The sequence below is a fragment of the Myripristis murdjan genome, chromosome 15 (assembly GCF_902150065.1).
Source record: "Myripristis murdjan chromosome 15, fMyrMur1.1, whole genome shotgun sequence".
In the NCBI taxonomy this organism is placed as follows: Eukaryota; Metazoa; Chordata; class Actinopteri; order Holocentriformes; family Holocentridae; genus Myripristis; species Myripristis murdjan.
In genome coordinates this window covers 13,842,005-13,861,227 of record NC_043994.1, presented here as the reverse complement: position 1 = coordinate 13,861,227, position 19,223 = coordinate 13,842,005, and the positions used below count along the sequence as shown (strand labels likewise).

The window sequence follows — 19,223 nt, the reverse complement described above, 5'->3', positions numbered from 1 at the left end:
TGTTTTTCTCACTTCCTGACATGTTTACATTTTAGTAATGAGGGTTTCTGCTGTTGCAACTATGTAATCAAAGCCTAGAATCTGGTAAGTAAAAGCAGCATAACACATTATAACGTGTTGTGAAATAAATTAACCAGTCTAACATCCAAGTGATAAATAAATGATGATTTTTGAATAAACAATCAGTGAGTCAGTCATTAAATAAATCAGTAAATCATGTTTAAGGCCCTATTGGCAAAGTGATCACACACAACATATGCAGCAAAACGTGCAGCAATTTCCTGGACTTGGACACCCTCATAATCACATTTCAGAGGTTTGTGGTTTCCAGGGTCAGTGAGGTGATTCAGGAGAGTTTTAAGAGAGCCTCTTCCAACTGAATGACTAGCTGATGGACTTTGGATGGTGTTCACAGGTAGTAGAAGTTCCCTGACCTTGCCCCCTCTATATTTTGATCTCAGCTTCATGAGGACAGTAAAGGCATGCTGGGTCCAACAGGAGTCTACCTCTGACAACTCACATCTGCTTCTGGTTAGGTCGTCTGTACAACAAACAGATGCTATCTCTCTGTTGACCCGCTCCTGCGATCCAAACATGACCATAGCTGGTCACGTTTAAGAGATTTTTTCCATTGTGCTAGGAGATATGTGGGTGGATTAATACATAATTTATGGCTCCATAAATCTCCATGTGAGGGTCTCTTAAACATGATTTGACACCTGCCATAACCTGCATTGATTCAAGTTTACTACCTGGTAAGCTTTTTACAAATATGCAGTTTAAAGGTTTTGGATGTGCTCAAAAGAGGAAAACATTTGTGGAAAGGAGGCTGGCCGTACCGTTGAGGTCCTTCCTCAGCTTGCGGAGGTCTCTCTGAAAGTCTTCAAACTTCATCTGGGATGCCTGGAAAAGGTCCTGGGGCTCAGGCAGAGGGTAGATGCAGGTCTCTCTGCCGGCATCCTGGTACAGCACGAACAGGCAAGCACACAAAAACATGCGTGCACGCACCCACACATAGCAAAAATGTCAAAGTCAATCATCCTCAAATGGGAGAGGGCCTCTTCAGTATATACACACCAGGTAAGATGGAGATAGATGTCTTCTAGGACCTGCTTATCAGCAGTCCAAACATCCCCGAAAAGATAAGACTGAGTCCAGATAATGAACATGGGCGACTAAGAAGCCTCGGTAATCAAAGTGCACATCCATCCTGTCCATCAGTGTTACTACAAAGCCATTAGGAGCACTAGAGCCATGTCATGCAGGTTGACTTTGGCAAGCAGCTCTCCACTGAGTTCATCTCATCTGGAGAACCTAATTATTTACACGAGTGCTCCTTTGGATGCTGTGCCAGTGAACAGACTGCAGGTTTGAATGAACCCAGACCAAAGCAGAGCGAGAGAGGGAAAGGGAGAGTGAAGGACAGAAAGAGAATTAGAAAGAAGGAGAAGAGAGCCAGAGAAGGAGAAAGAGATTTGTCTCTGCTGTAAATGAGGAAAGGAAAAATAAATAATTTGATAAAGGATAAGCCATGGTATCCTCTGGCAAGACAGGAGATGAAAAGACGGGTCTGGAAGGATTTCTGAGCAAATCAGAGTAAAACAGAAAAGTGATTCAAATAAACAGGAACCAAAACATACCTCATCAAAGTGCCTTAGATAGTAAGCAACAATGTAGGACAAAAGACTCTGGGAGTTATCCTGAAAGAGAGAAAAAGATCCAAATAAATAAACCAAAATCCCTTTATTTATTAATCTAATCATTTTGGAGCAGGACGTTTTAATTTGTGTAGGGCAAACAAGTATGGAGACAGCAGTCTTAGAAGTTGGGGATAAATCATGGCATTGAAAGAGAAATACAACAAACAAAACTGTGCTGGGCTGGCTGTCATAACTCAGAGCTGGTGGAAAGTTTGATGTTCCTTATGAATATCCTACTCATTCTGCCACCACCGCAAAAACACAAAACACCGTGTCCTTATATGGCAGTGCCAAGGGCACGCTGAGCCCATTTGTGATATTGAATAAGAACAGTAAACACAATGGCCTGTTAAGCAATGGTCTTTGTGTCTCACAGCAGTGAAGGTGCTCTTGAACACTGAGGCTCACAATTCTCAAAAGGTTCAACATTTTTAGGGTCGAAATTCAAGACTCAGTCAGAGAAGGGAGTCAAATTTGTAACACTGATGCTCATCAATATCAATAACAGTGTGGATGAATGAATGGAAGGGCGTTTGTGAGAAGGCACACAAAACAAATTGATGCTTCCAGACAACATCTAAGTCTGTTATGAAGATTTTTGGCCATCATAAAGCCTAAACTTCTATTCTTAAAGTTGCACAAAAGTTGCACTTTGTCCAACCAACAAACAAACAAACAAAAATTCATATAGCTTTGTTGGCTGTGTCTAAGTGGTCCTTATTTTGCTGACTTTTAATTTTCCATAGTACTTCTTTAAGACAATGAAGCATCATTAAAGGAACAGTTCACCCAAAAATCCCAAATGCAATCTATGAATATAGATATTTTCTATGTGATCTGGCGAGAATTCTGCCTCTGTGGAGCTCAAACCATCCAAAATTTTCTATATGAAAAGCTCAAGAGTAACAGCTCTTTCCAAAAACTCTGACACAGATATCTGGCACAATCCACAGCCCTCAGGGCAAACAGTTTAATTGGGAACCACCTCCTGCTAAAAAACACGCAAACTGTATCGTTTCAGAGTTTCATCAGGACACAGCTCCCAAACAAACTCTACAGCCCCAACAGTAGCAGATTATGTTGGGTATCCGTGTCATTGTTTTTGGAAAGAGCCGTTGCTGTTGAGCTTTTCACATGTAAACTTTCAACGGTGTGAGCTCCTCAAATGAATATCCATCCAGCACCACTATATTGGGTTGCCATGAGACAGGAAAGACTGGAAACCTCGCCAAATCATACAAAAACTACCTGTAAAAAATGACTGCATTGGGGGTACATAGGAAAATCTATTTTTTTGTATTTTGGGTAAGCTGTTCCTTTAAGACAACTGATCATGTAAACATCACTAAGTTCACAGCTTGAAATGAATTTGTATGTTTTGCTGTTGCCTGCCGGAATCATTTATACAGAATGGCTGCCATGAAATAACATTGAATTTGAGTGGCTGCTATTGTAGTGCAAGTGGTGATGTTTGTTCTTTGTCTGTAACAGATTACTCACACTGCTCTTCACATCCTTCAGCTTTGGCAGAATGTCCAAGGTGAAGCCATCGGCCTGGCCTCGAGTCCGATTCCCTCCATTCATAAAGTTACCGAAGGCCAGGACCAGACCCAACACCTGCATCACACACTTACCACTCTGGAGAGTCTGGCACATGAGCATACAAACACACACACACACACACACACACACACACACACACACACACACACACACATACACACACACAAGTGAGAAACAAAGCTGAGGCAGATGATAAGAAGAAATGAAGGCAGAACATGCAACAGAAAAGAGGAGAGGGAGCGACAGAAGACAGCCAGTGGCTCACCTTGCATACTCTCTGAAGGATTTCAACTTTGCGGAGAACAGATGAGATGCATTCATGGAAAGTTGACTGAAATAGTATGCAGAACACCCTCTCTGAGAAGTTGGGGATTTGTGACAACTGAAAGAGAAACCTGACGAAGGGAAGAGGAGATGACAAGCCCGATCACCACAGGACATATGTTTATTTTTCATCTCAAGACATCACAAAAAACACAGTTTCCCTGTGATGAATCGGGTTGAGTGGGAAGAGTTGCTCTTACTGTTCAGGCTTGTCTAGTGGCTTGGCATCCTCCTTGTCTTTGACTGATTTAATGTGCTTCTCAATCTTATCCATCTCATCATCTTGAGCTCTCTGTCAGTTGACAAACAGCATGAGGATTAACTTGATCAGCAAATGTATACAGTAGAGTCCAACCCCAAAACCGCCCAAAGTATAAAAATTAACATCATGAATAAAAAATGGACGCCGGCTTTTAAACTCAAATCATGACAGGAGAAGCCTCTGCATACATTTCATCAGGGCAACAACTCAATGTAACTTGAAAGGAATATTTTTAACATTTGGTGATGGAAGCCAAACCTTAATAGCATCAAATTTAGCATCAAATGGGTTTCAAACAAAGACTATGCGGATCCACAAAATCTTTTCCATTTTCCCAGTGTCTATTGTGCAGCTGTATCTTGCTGACATAGGTTTCAGTCTTGGTTCTTTACGTTTTCACATCCACAGATATTGACCGCAAACCATAGGACTAGCATATATGAATTCTCAATCTGCGGCATGTTCTCCGTTAACTCAGCTGTATGGCATCCAGCATATATGAGTTGCATACATACTAAGGAGTGGAAGACCAAAGTATTATACAATATAGCCTTTAAGCCAGACTACATTCCTGACTATTATCGTGTTGTCAGGCTCTGGACCACAGTTTTATACAAGGTGGTTTAAAAGAAAGGCAGACCAGAAATGCCCCTTCATTTCACAAGAGACAAAGACAATGGATGTTAATTTGTCTGACGCAGACTGGCAAAACAATAAAACCATCCTGAGGAGGGGAATGTAAACTCTTTCCCTCTAGAGTCCATAGACCCTCAAGTCCAACTCTAAGACAGCACACTCTCTCTCGCTCTCTTTCTCTCTCTCTCTGGGGTTTGGCCTCAGCATGGATCCTTGGAAAACATCAAACAGCAGCATCAAACGCACTGAGCAGCCGATTAGTATTCTACACACCGCTGCCTTCTGTCGACAAGGGCAAGCTCTGCTTCGCCTTCTCCAGAGATGTTTTCAAGTGTAAATATATTTAACACAAAGCAGATCCTTTTCAAAGGCCAGCAGTAGAGCCCAGCAGTGTGTGGTGTAATTGGGGACAAGTAGGCATTAGCGTGTGATCTTTGAATTGCCGGGGCATGTTGCGCTGGTTGTTAGCATGAGAAATACAGTCCCATGTGAAATATTGACACAAAAGAGAGTGGGATCATATTTGCGATGCCAGAATTCAACCAGCGGGCCAAGTGGAATTTATGTCTAGTTCAGGACTAAACAGAGCTTAATCATTATTTATGTCACTCAGTTTTCACTGAAGCAATCCACCTTATTTTGGAATGAGGAAGTAAACAGTTGGTGGAACTTCCTTTTTTTTTTTTTTTTTTTTTCTTTTGTGCTGCTCTTATGTTTGATTGCTTCCCTGCTGACTAGCTTGACTAGCTTATTTGATGATATTGTGGAATCACACAAAAATCAATCAGTTGCTGTGTTTGCTGCCGCAGTGAAACGCGAGTTAGCCAGCCAATCACCGGAAGTCTTGCAAAAAAATAAGGTGAATACTTGTAGTTTCTAAAGGACAAACTGTATGGTCATAAACATTTTGACCTGGTGCAGGCACTCACAAGGCCCCACTGTGAAAAAAAATTAGTACAAGGTGATTATTTATAGGGTGGCAGTTGTTAGGAGGGGCTATGGAATTTAGCTGACCTCCATGACATTTCGCTACTGTCAGCCACAGGGAGTCTGAGCATCAGACAGCCTCAAGTCTGGGCCCAGATTATAGCTTGTGATATAATATTAGAGGGGAGGGAGCGGTATCCCACTATCACTGTGACCCCTTTACTGGCGGGGGCTTATTGTTCAAAGCGCAGGGGTGGTTATAATCCGCCACTCATAGACTGAGCGGCTCTGTCTCTCCCTGCATGTGTGTGTATGTGTGTTTTTGTGCGTGTTTCTACATCCATGTGTATGACTGCCCATTTCTGTGCGGCTACATGTTTGTTTGCGAGCATGTTTGTGTGTGTGTGAGAAAGTGAGGGAGACAGAAATAGAGAGAAAAAGAGAGTGAGGGAGGGTGGTGTGTGATCTAGCTTCTAGCACAGTGAGTGAGGGTGTAACCATTAGAAGCCCCTCTCATTCCTAAAGACACACAGGCTGTGCTGCCAACTGTGGTTTAGGGAGCTGGAGACCCACAGACAGGATGGAGTCTCGCAATACAAAAGAGAAACAATTTGGCTCCTCGACTCAATAACATAGCCTGAGGCTATAAGGGGGACAGGGAGTGAGAGAGAGAGAGAGAGAGAGAGAGAGAGAGAGAGAGAGAGAGAGAGAGAGAGAGAGAGAGAGAGAGAGAGAGAGAGAGAGCAGAGAGGGGAGCTTGCAGTCTCGGGGTGAGTGGAGAGGTTAGAAGCCTTTTGATCCTCAGTTATGACACATTGGTTCATAACTACAGCTTGTCTCAAGCCTCAGTCTCATTCCCATGATCAACATTATTAATACGCCTCTGGCAGCCAAAGGTCCAGGCCTGTCCTGTGTAGCTATGCCAAGAAACAATTCATAGGAATTTCACAGCATCTTAAAATTGTATCACAGTTGAAATGGGGAAAACATGCCCCTTTTCATGTTCCATTATTTATTGACGTAACTTTGTGCGGGTCTTGATGTGCTTCCATTGGGTGGGGGAGACTTTCTATCAGTGAAGGTTGATGAATATGTATTTACTGTATACAGGGAGCCCTTCAGAGCCAAAATGGAGTCATATTGTGAAGTGGTGATGACAGCTCGGTAATTCATTTCATGCTAATGTTATACAGTACAATGTGGTCATTTCACTTGGCAAAGCTCAGTGTAGCATTAACATGATATTCAGATACTGTTTTTTAAACCACACCGGCACTTTAAAGCCAAGCCGTGCCACAAACACAGGGGTTTCTCAACTCTCGCTCTCCTACACAGGGGCATTGCAACAGTGGAGTCAATCAGATCCAAAGTGAAGAATACATGTTTACTATGCAAAAACATGGGTCTCCTTCCAGGCCAGCAGACAGACCTACACAGGACTAACTCTGTCGCCAAACAGCACACATACCAGTAGGGTTTGTGGTTTGCCTGTTTGTTTTGGTATCTAATGCACACTTCCTTTAGCTCACCCTTTCAAGTGGAACATGGAATATGAACTCCAGATAGCAAGGCATGTTCACAAGCGTACTGGCATCTCTGACTGACATCCACACTGTAAAAACCTTGTAGCTACATATCGAAGAAACAGCTAAATCCCTTTTAATTAACAGCGGGATTTTTTTTTCCTGACTGTAAACAGAAGTTCACCTTTTGATGATCTTGGCAAGGTATTTTTTTGATGGATGGGAACTGGGTTTGTGCAATTTATAGTCAGTAAAGTGCCAAGTGCAACAAAAATAACTGCTGGTGAATGATTTGTAGCTGTTTTGTTGATATCACGGCGTGTTGACTCTACTTTGGTTTCATTCTATAATAAAATGATTGCACGGTATTCATATATTGCATTAAACGTTTAACCATAAATCATACAATTTGTCACAAGCACAGACTCCCAAAATAATGCTACAATCTGTATAGAAAAAAAAAGAGTGGCACAGTGAAGATAAACCTGGCCTGCACTGGTGACTGGCACTGGCAAGAACTCATTTCATTTTGAGGAGTTGTCTTTTCTCCAGTCTGTTGACGTTTTACTGTCCACATGACCGTTGATCATCCGTCACTCAAAGTCAAATTTAGCAAACTGAGGATTAGAGTTATTATTGCTTCACCCACAAAGAGAGACATAACTAAGCCGCTGCATGTTGTTATACTCACGTTCTCATAAAGGGCTTGTAGAGTCTCCAGATCAACTACAGTGTTGTCCATATTTAGGATGGCTACAGAAGGAAGGAGAAGACAGGGCAGGGAATGTTATCAATGAGATGTGTGGTGACATTTCTCTGCTAAAATCAAGGAAAAATCTTAATAAGGAGATGAAAACACCTACTGTATATAGCTATAAATGAGATTAAACCAGCACAACAAACTGTAATTACTTGGACCTCCATGTAACCTCTAGATTATAATGCAAATATCTTTCAGGGTCAACTTTCACAAACATCTTCGCAAAATATCTTTCCAGTTGTTGCAGAAGTTAGTTCCTTGCTGTTTGCTGAGGTTCAAGGTGGCATGAGCCATAACAAGGGCATAATTCCCCCCACACTGCCTCACACAAAACGTCATGTACCATACACCGAGAGTTACATAGTTATCAGCTCTCATCATGATAGCACCGCAAGAGACCACAAACTACAACATAAATATGAAAGGTCTTAGAAATCTGTCAAAGGCACAAAGATCTGTGTTTGAACTCCTGTGTTTGAATTCCTGGTGTCGCCTTTTTGTCTCGGTGCGAGGACCTGGCGCCCGCGAGCATTAATCCTTTGAAAGTAAATGTTTAAAGACAAACAGAGCCCCAGGGTCTGTGGTGTTGAGGCTGAGGTGTTGCTGTATGCACAATCATCCAGTGAAGCACTTGACACCTATATATGTATTTCAGCATACCATGGGTGTCCAAATTACTCACACTGTTTTGATCTGATGATTTGCTGTTGAGGTGCAGGGGGGGAAGCTAATGTCAAAGGGATAAGGGAGCATGGAGTAATGGATTCAGCGCACGGCGTTCAGCGCACATAACTTCTCATGCTTAGACGTGGAGCATGACTGGACTTCTTAGAGGGCCTCTACCCGACAGCAATTTTATGTAAGAGACAATAAGAAGAGAGAGAGAGAGAGATAGGAAAAGACAGAAGAAAGAAAGGCAACCGTAAGAAAGACCAACAAAGAAGTATGGCACAACAGTCTGTTCTACTGGTCAAGTCAGGCAGACCAACAAAAGCATTCCAAACAGGGGAAATTCACCACTGCCATAGAGGCTTGCTCCACATGATCAGAAGATTGGTAGATTGTACAGAATAAAGTTCAGCGGTTCAACTGAGGTTGGATCAAAGCTTTGTCATATACAATAGTCATGAATATGGGGCGCAACAAGGTTAGGGGCCACATGGTTGCTGGATAGAAAAAAAAAAAAACATAGAAAAAGAAAATGTTTCAGATCATTGAACACACTGAATGCATAATATAATCTCACTTTTGTGTCAAGATTCATTTCCCCTCTATTTGTCTAATTTTGGCATCTTTTGCAAGTTGACTTTTCTTTTTCTCTTTCCCCTTTATCTCACCTTGTTCTCTTTGCTTGCTTACATATAATATTACTGAATGTTATTTTTTTTTTTATCCATATAATTTCATTATGAACTGTTAGGGGAGACTCCCTTAAGCCTTTCTGGACCTTTTATTTCACCTAGACAGTGCATATGTAATTTTGCTACTTAAACTTGCAATGCTGTTTCATATTCCTTTTTAGGCAAATAAAAAAAACTGAAATGCTTTTTGGCTTTGAAATGTATGTTGCTTTCTGTCTCTTTCTGGTTCTCACTGTCATTTACACTCATATGTCTCCACTATAGCCGCCACAAGGGCAACCTCACACTTTTCTTCTCTGTTCTCTGCTGCTGTCACTCTCTAATGCTTTCACACACACACTCGCCTCCTCCACATCCACCACAGAAATAACCCCACCATACTATTACTCCCCTTCTCCACTTCTTTCTTTCTTTCTTTCTTTCCCTTTCTCTCGCTCTCTGTCACCGTCTCCTGTCTCCTTCTCTCACTTTTCCTCTCTTTCTCACTCTGCTCTCTGGTGATCATTTGGTTCTCATTACTGTCTGATCCAGAGGCTGGCTCGTTTGATAGGAGAAGGAGGGGGGTTGGAAGACAGGGGAGAGAGCCGTATCATCGCTTTGACACAGACCTCTTATGACCAAAACCCAGATCCATCTGCCTGGGTCTACCCCTGCTACCACACTCAACCCCCGCATGGCGCCTACAACCACTGTCTAACTCTGTGACTGGCGCTCCAAAGCCTCACAGGAAGCAGACACTGCACGGAAGTGTCTTATGAAACACGCGGAGTGTCGGCCAAGTCTGAGAACAAACATCAACAGCTGTGAGGAAAATAAAAGTGTTGACTTCTTGCTGAGCAATTCCGCTGTCATAAAACAGACATGATCTATATCGGTGATTCAGAAGTTGTTTTTCCTCTTCCTTTAGATGTTGAAGTTTGCAGCGATATCCTGGTGATTTGACCAAAGTCACGTTAGTCATTGTCTACAAACACAAAATCAAGAGGATAAATAAAACGATGATTCACAACACGGAACGGGACGAGCAGAAAGTCATGAATGAATCCTTCCTCTTTGGTAAACAAATTGTTCTCTGATTCTTTAATCATCCTAAACCTCGAAAGCACCCAAGGGATCACAAGATTATTTCATGAACGGGAAAACAATACAAATGTTTAATATACAAATATATTATCTTGTTTACAATCTTCAGGGTTTTTTTTCTCTTCATGTTGCAAAATAATGAATATGGATGATGGACGGGAGCAAGCATCTCTTTGTTTTGGGGATAACAAGCCGAGAAGACTGAGCACCACTTCACCAAGCCACTGAGATATCTTCTGTGTGATCTTACCCACTGTGATATACTGAAGTTTCCAATCAGGGCTAATTATGCACCATGGCACAAACTGTCCTAACACAGGAGATGAATGACAGTGCTGATGAGATTGTCCCCGCGTTCGCCCTCCCTCTCTCTCCCTGCCTGACCTGAGATGGATGCAGCAGCGACTGACATTAAGGCCGGAGCACAGAGGAGCAAAGACTCTGTCCGCAAGACGCTTTGAAGATACCGTAGACAAAACAACTCCAAAGAGTGACTGTTTATCGCTACATGTGTATGTACCAGCCATGGTTTCTGCGGTGCGCATTTATTTTGATGTAACCTAGACAGCTGCCATATGCGCAGTGATAAAAATTTGAAGCTGGAATGTATAGGAGGTCCCACTTGAAGAGGACGGAGAGACGAGGAGCGGTGTTTAGACACACGGATGAGGGATTAAGACCGGAGCGCAATCAGAGGGTAACTAAAACAGGAAGACGGTCCATTCTCATCAACATCTCCTGAGTGACTTCACTCCAACAAAGCCGTTTAGACAAGATGGTGACAACACATCAGAGGAAGACAGAGAGCCACAGAGAAAAATGATTTACATGTAGGATGAGGCTCAGAATATGTAAACTGAAATGAAGGAAAAGGGAGAGGACAGTAACAATGCGATGGTAAAAAACATTTCTGATGCCTCACGTTGTTTTGACTTACGATGATCACTTGTGGGTTAAAGTTCAGGTAATGAAGTTGTCAATAGACTGAGTAAAAGTTGGATTTTATGACTCTGAAAAATAAGAAAACACCAAAGAAAATAAGAAAAACACTAAAACGTGAATGTTGCTCAGTTAAGCTAGTGACACAAGAGACGAGTATTTCCAGCTTTATTGCACTCATAGTTTGAGAACATGTCAAACTCGAAAGTTGTAGTTTGCTGAATCTCGCCGTGTTTTCAGTCTTATAAGATGTCAGATTTGACAAATCTAGAGGATAGCAATCTACATGACTCTCTTCACAGGCAGTTTCTTCTGCGTCTTGTTTTTGTGTTTTTATAATGGTTGGCACCAGACTAAACGGCGCATTACCACCACCCACTGCTCAACAGCATTAAGCAACAAGTTGTTTTCATTTTCCACTCCGCGCTCAAAATATCAAAGAGGCAGTTTTCCTCCCTCCGCAGCTCAATTAGCGTCTCTTCGTGATGCAGAAATCAAAATGCACGCTCTTTTAATTTCGCCACTCTTGCATTGTCAGAGTCACCACAACACTCCTGGAAAATACTAAAAAAAAAAAAAAAAAAAAAAAAAAAAAAAAAGAGCTGCGAGTGCGTCCACTTCCACTTCATTGGCTTGGGACTGATCCGCCATGAGAGCCCGAGCCTCGGACTAAAGGTGCTAGCGAGTTCTAGGAGCACTAAAACTGTGCTTAAACCGCAATGCTAGTCACAAGTTTCTCCTGTGAATGCCTTAAAACTCTCAGGACACTGTTAAGACTTTGCAAATGGAGGCAAAAACTGAAGATCTTTGGGAATTATGCCAGATGTGTTCCAATCTTTAATGAAGCTAGTGCAAATGCATTAGACATACAAGCTTGGTAGACTTGCATATATGGGTTATATATTGTTTTATCTGTTGCAGATAATGTGGGGAAATGGTAATAAAGACATTGAACAACTGTACATCAGAAGGCTAAGCATAACAAATACATCAAATAGAGTATCTTAAAATTGACCTCTAGTTATTTAAATACATGTAGGTGAGGATGAGGCCGCGTGGCCACATGATTTCACTCACCATTGCGGATGTCCTTCATGTCTAGATGAATGCTGGACATGAGAATCCCCACAGCCTGGGAGCGCTTGTTGTTCAAAAGCTTCACCACCTTAGAGAGAGAGAGAGAGAGTTGATGAGAGGAAAGAGACAAAGAGAAGGGAAATATTACTACTTCATGTGCATACATGCACGCACACATGCACGCTCACTGGAGATTAAATCATTGAACAAGACAAAACACAAACCTCACTCCCTTTTGTCCTTTTCTTTTTATGGGAGGACAACTTGAGACAGTTCACCCACAAACATTATGCAAATTATAATCCTGTCTAGTTGAATTATGGTGATTAACATTTTTTTTCCCCAGCTTTTACTCCAATTCTCCACATCCATCTTCCTTTTGCGGGGTGCTTTAAAACTCCCAGATCTTTCAGGCAACAAGAGGCTTATTTACCAAACACAGTATGATCACATGAATTCAACCCCTGGCACTGATAATGCATATCATGTGAAGAGACGTTCTCAGTGGTTCTGTTTAGATTATATTTCATACAATTGCAAAACGCTGGAAAGATTTTTCAGGCGGCAAGGAGTCCACTAAACCTGATCCTAATAATAAGGGAACAATAGTAGTCAAAAACAACTGTATTTCAAGGTCAGTAGCTACAACTGCTCTGACAAGAGCTGCGAAAACAAACGTTAGCTGAGCAATAATAGCCTCCACTGGTAAAACAGCCAAGAGTTGGATAATAATAAGTCAGTGTTTTTATCATGCATGAAAAACAGCATGGAAGCTACACTTTGGACCACAGCTTGCCTGAGTAAGCAGAAGTGTGTGCTGGGTAGCGGAGTGATGAGGGGATAGGATAGGAAACTCTAGCCTACTGTGATGCAGACAGAACGCTTCCATCTAACCCAGATCACACAGACCGCAGACCTCTGAAACACAGAGGAAGTTATATCACCAGGCCAAGTGTCTCTGCTTTCCCGGCTCAACCTCAACTTCAAGAGACAGGCCTATCGAGATACGATGCTGAATGGCTTCCACAACGTGTCACTGGCAGATAACTTAGAGAGGCTGTGTGATGTCGATTGGGAAACAAGTCATTAGTTGTATCTCATCGGATGACCCTTCCATTGTACACTGAGATTTCAGTCATGTAACATGTATTTCAGCAGTTTATAGACTAGCAGAACACAGTACCAACAGCAGTCAATTTCCCACTAATTTATGCATTAATTTAAAACATTTTCTTTGCAAAATGTCAGGAGTATTATTTCCCAATGAGACACAGATGGATCCATGAACCGCTGTTACTGAAAAATCTAATTATTTAAACATCTCCCTTTCAACCGAGACAACAAAACAACCCAGCGAGCTTAAACAAGTACAGCGCCGCTGAAAGATCCCCTGAGAACATGAAAATCAAACTGCCGTTCAGTCTAAAAATCGATGATTCATTCAACTTGTACCCTAATCGTTTAACTCGTAGCTTGGAGCACAGAGCTGAAATGAAAAGCATCATCAGGCTTGTCCTAGCCCGCAGCACATGTTGTTTTTCCTTGAGGCCCCAATGCATAACAGCAACACAAAAAACACAATATGACACAATGTCATGTACCAGATGTACTTCAAAATGTCAAATGTTACTGATACTTCAGATAAACATTGATTTGGCAGTCAAGTAGCAATGCTTGTCTACCATCTTCAGTTGCCAACTAACATTGGAAGTTGCTCCATGTGTCTGTCAACAGTAGAGGTATGTGGAGGGCAATTGGCACCTCTGGACTTCAGGAAACTATGAAATTATCCTTGAAATATTTTTCCCGAAAACTTTAATAATGTGTTGCCAGTCAGCTAACTCCAGCCATGGGTGTCCCACCCCTGTTGGATTGAAAAGGTCTCTTTTTTTAGGGCATCTGACCATCAGCTGCTAGTCAAAATGCTGCTGCCATGTGCGTGTGGCATCAATGCACCGGCATTTAAAAGCTATGAAACCAAAGCCTAAAATGTTTGACCATTAACAGATATACCTCACATGTCCGGCAGCATATTTTGCCACGTCCTACACAAGATTTGCAAGCTGCCCAAACAGCAATCCACATTGAACTGTATGAAAGCTGCACTTTGCAAAGCTGAGGGCGGATGTAAGTGAAGACCTTTAAGATTCAAATGACAAAAATGTGGAATAAGCACACAATTTATCACTGAAAATCCAGTAGACTCAGTCATTAAAAATTTATATTTATTCCATGTTTATTTGTCAGTTAAGTCTCAAAGGTCATCATCATTGGTCTGGAGATGAGAGCCATGTAGACTCAACAATAACACATTTGCATCATTGTTTTCATGCAAGCAGGCTTCTGCTATATTTTCTATAACCATCTCAACCATCATATTCCTTGCTTATGTCACATTTTTTGTCATTGGAGTGTATTTGCAATTACCGAGGGTCATCTCTACTGTACTTTTAAATTGGGGTGAATGGTTCATGCAGTTCATAGAGCTTGACCCTCACAGAACTATTGTTTTGTATGAGAATATAAGGGTGGTATTGTGCTGCGATGCCCAGAGGTGTTGTCCCGCCACACCCATCTCAGTTTGACTCATTCCTCCCAGGGTTCAGCAGTGAGACCAGAGCACGAACTACCTCACAACGAGTAGCAGGCTACTTCCTCAGAAACATATCGTACTTCACTTATCAGAACATACTGTACCTGTCAAGGGAAATCTGTACAGTATTAATGTCGTCAGAAGAGCAGAGGTATCGCTCCCTGTCTCACTGTCCTGTGTGATCTCCTGCCGGATCAAACCAGCAGGACTGGATCTAAGATGTCAGGGCTGCTCTGTGTGGAGGCAACTCCCGATGTTTTTTTTTTTCTCTCTCTAAGAGGGTGAAGAGACCATCTGACAGCTCCAAGAGTCTACATATATGTACTTCAACCTTACTCGATGACAGCTTGTATAAAATTTTGCACTAAGCTCATCTATTGTCTCCAATGGCTGCTGATTGTCATCTCAAAAGTGCTGGTTCAAATCTTCAAGACAGTGTTTTTGTTTTTTTTACGTCTAGGGAGTTATGTTAGATTAGGGATTATTAAGGAGATTGAGGAGGTCAGATTATGGACTCAAGTTAGATTTCTCACCAGTGGCCATTGCCAGAGTTACATTTGGGCAAACAGGGCAAATCTACTACCTCCCTCTGGTCTAGTCCATATTCATGATTTAGACTGATATGACGGGTATATGTTTGCAATAAAACCTTGCGTAATGCATCTTTAAATTGGAAATCAAATGTTTCTAGAATTACACACTGACAATATGACTTAAAGAGCCTTAGGGAGGGAAACTAACAGTTTAACTATTAAACTCAGTCATACTGAAAGCACTAGAGACGGAACCACATCACGAATTACAGCTCCCAGGCCTCCCCCTCCCTCCCACTCTTCTTTCCCTAGTCTCTCTCTCAACAGTCATCACCGTTGTGAGGTTTCCTCACCGCACGCGAGCCAATGGCTCCATGCCACTGGATGGTCACGGGGGAAGCCGGATGGGAGCCAGAGCTCACACCACATAATAACTGTCTGGCTATAGCAGTTCCTCCTGTCATTCAAAGCAACTGGGAGAGGGACAGCATGGAGGGATGGAAAGGACTGTGGCATTAGAGGAATGAGAGGGAAGAAAGATACAGAGGAAGGGCACTGCAGACAGCCATGCTTAGTGAATACACACACACACACACACACACACACACAACACAACACACCTGCTTGGCCTTGGACTTGCTGATTGTGTCTGATATTGGCTTTTTCTTTTCCTTAACGGCACTTTTGGAGAAGAGTTCCACAAATTCCTCAAAATCCACAGTTGGCTCCTCAATCTTCTCCCACACTAATGAGCCACTCTGCCTAAAGAGGGGAAAAAAGGGATATTATTTAGAGAGTCAAGGGTAGAGTTACAATTTACTATGCATTGCTTGAAAACGCACAATGAAGAACACTTGAAAAAGTGGCTTTTATGTTATATCAAAGTAGAATATTTTACTGAGACTTCTGAAGATTTTTCTGTGTTTTATAAATACTGAGGTATGAGTCCTCAACATCAAGGTAAATGTAATGGTATGGTATGATCAAACCACATTATCTGATATATTACCTCTTGTAGAATCAGTCAATAGTCAATACACGACAGCATCGCACAATACAAACCAGTATTGAGTTTCTCATGTTTTTTTAAAGATTATTTTTGTGGTATTTTACGGCTTTATTGAGCAGTGACAGAAAGGAGAGACAGATGACAGGGGAGAGAAGGGTGGTAGCACAGAGTAAAGGACACGAGCCCATACTGAATCTGTGCAGCTGAGATAACACATATGTGGACGTGCTCTACCAGGTGAGCCTTGGGGATGAACTGAGTTTCTCATCCTTTGTACATAGATGATGTGTTGTGTGCTGATTTCACACGTTACACTAACAAGAGCTATGTACTTTTTTTTTTTTTTTTTTTATCAATCTCAGGACAGTGGAGGTCAAATTTCAGGAATCCACTTTTGGCAGTCCATTAACATTTATAAATAAATTGCAATTGCAGCTTCTAAGGCAATGAGCAGGAATAACATTAAAAGTAGATGCACTCCCTTCAATTTTTACATGTTTATTCTACTGTAATTCCTTGCTTTATTGAGAGATGAACACCTGGTTCAAGTCAATTCTCTACTCACCACAATGCCTGGCCTGCATCTCTTTCATTTTCCACTATGTTAGCATCTCTGTGGTTCTCATAGCATGTGGCCGATCTTTATCTTAAATGGTCAAGCTTCCTCTCTGTTCTCCACAGTTCAGAGAACACCTCTGTGTCAATGATCCATATCTATCTTCATGTTATTTGACCAGCCATGCATCTTACTCACAAAATGTTATGTGTACGTGAGCTGCATTAACATACTGATTGAACAAATTGGCGTCAAGGATCTTTAAACAAGTAATCTTGCTCTCACCAGTGATATAGGTGACTGCATACAGATGCCTCCCTTAGACTTTCCCTTTTCATATACTCTGTTTTTGTTGCTGTTTTTCTTTGGTTTAAAATTAAGAGCCTAAGAGCCAGTTGTATCCTAGAGGAATTTCACTTAATTCCTACATTGCTTTTAGGCCAAATAGTTCTCCTTTAACCATGTCCAACTGGGCAATCCACCCCCTTATTTTCTGATTTTTAAAATTCTGGGCCTTACTTTTTCACATGCAGCTGTATGCGAGTCCAGTAGAGTGGCTTCATGGGTTTAGGGGGCTCGATGATAGCCTTGGAAGGGACAGCCTCCTGGACCATCATGGAGGTCATGGGGCCTGGGGGTGGAGGAGGCCCGAAGCCTGGAGGTGGGGGTGGAGGAGGAGGACCCATCCCAGGGAGAAGGGGTGGTGGAGGGGGGCCCATACCTGGGGGTGGAGGAGGAGGGGGTGGAGGTCCAAAGCCTGGCAGTGGAGGGGGAGGTGGCGGCGGACAAGGCCCCTGCCCAGGTAGTGGTGGGGGAGGTGGTGGTGGAGGAGGAGCAGGGCCCCCTGGTAAAGGTGGTGGTGGTGGTGGTGGTGGAGGTGGAGGCGCTCCACCAACTAGAGGAGGAGGAGGTGGAGGGGGTGGCGGAGGTGGGAGGCCAGGTGTGGGCGGAGGAGTTGGGGGAGGAGGAGGCGGATGGGTGCTGCTCTGCTGCTGCCTCTGCTGGCAGGTGCAGACGAAGCCCTGAGTGGGTTTGGGAGTGACGGCACTGGAGGAATACGGGGACACTGGACTCGGGGCAGAGGAAGATGTGCTGCGTGGTCTTCTGTTTAAAGGCACATCAAACTTAAAGCCCTCCTCCATAGGCGAAGTCTGGACAGAGATCTCCTGGCACGCCTTTCCCAGCCTTCCTCCCCTCATCTGGGAGGCCTTGTGGTTAGCATTGCCCAGAGTTCCTGTATTATCCACAGTGTCCTTTGCCAAGGAGGTCTGCTGGCCCTGCAGCACTGCAATATTAATCCGCAGGTCATCAATGGTCCTCTCCAGCTGAGGGATAAGAGAGCCTTCATCCTCAGAGGATGACTGACCTGACTTCAACCTGCTGGATTCTCTCTGTCAGGGAACAAGAGAAAATTTTAGACCAAACGACTATATTAGGGTTCAAAAGAAATATAATGAATAAGGTTTGTGTTCTTTTTACTTTACAATCTCCTTTGAGTGGGAAATAAAATTGGTGGCATAAATCTTGAAAGCAGAAATACTCTCATATCTTGGACTTTGCTATTTAGGTCGTGGACACATTATCATTCAATAAATCCCATAAAAATACTGACACAACACATCCTGCATGAAAAAAACACTACAACACCCACAACTGAGGGAGCTTAGTGGCAGAGCTGTGAGCTAGAGAAGGGTCAAGGAAGTCCATCGTGTCTAGACTCCGTCAGACCTCTGGCTCCAGACTGGTTAGACCAGGGATGAGGGGAGTCTCCGAGAGATTTGACCCCAGAGACGGGGAGTCTCATTGGGCCTCACATGGGGAGGGTCCATGTGTGGTTGTACACATTCCCAACTTGTGGCCACATGTTTGAATCTTAAAGAGAATGTTTGGTCTGTATGGCCTGGCTGATTTATAATTATTCCAGGAAATAGAGAGGCTTGAAGTGTTAATCTAAAAGTTTTTCAGGACAAGCCTGACCTCTGGTGGGTGAACTACAACTTACAATGTAGCTATTTAGCTGATGCAGATTAAGAGTGAGAAGGTAGACAGTTAACTATCTTCCTCAAGGACACGTTAACAGGTCAACATATTGGCTGTTTTGTGGATCAAACTTTAAAAAAAACATCACCTCATCTGACCTGAATTAAATTACTGACATCATTTATTATAAGGAGAAAGCAGTATTAAATCATACTTTTTGCAAAATGCTGCACACAACTCTGTATATTTGGCACATTGTTCATAACTAAAATCTCTCATTTTTGCCTGAAAAGCACTGCCATTCAAGATGATGAAAAATCACAGTTTCACTAGTCACTCGATTTTTAAATTACAAATCAAAGCAGAGGGTCAACAATGAGCTCTCTTGTTTTGGAAA

At 42.5% G+C, this 19,223-nt stretch overlaps 1 protein-coding gene across 1 annotated transcript in view; it reads right to left on the bottom strand.

The window, feature by feature from the left end:
* Positions 1–19,223, bottom strand: part of fmn2a (formin 2a) — a 37,244-nt gene that overhangs the window by 8,844 nt on the left and 9,177 nt on the right. The window contains exons 4-12 of the mRNA XM_030071382.1: positions 17,366–18,237; positions 15,902–16,043; positions 12,156–12,243; positions 7,627–7,688; positions 3,788–3,879; positions 3,529–3,658; positions 3,201–3,347; positions 1,641–1,700; positions 840–960 (exon numbers count right to left, since the gene is read on the bottom strand). Coding sequence (XP_029927242.1) covers positions 840–960; positions 1,641–1,700; positions 3,201–3,347; positions 3,529–3,658; positions 3,788–3,879; positions 7,627–7,688; positions 12,156–12,243; positions 15,902–16,043; positions 17,366–18,237 — 1,714 coding nt within the window. The remainder of the gene's footprint in view (positions 1–839; positions 961–1,640; positions 1,701–3,200; positions 3,348–3,528; positions 3,659–3,787; positions 3,880–7,626; positions 7,689–12,155; positions 12,244–15,901; positions 16,044–17,365; positions 18,238–19,223) is intronic.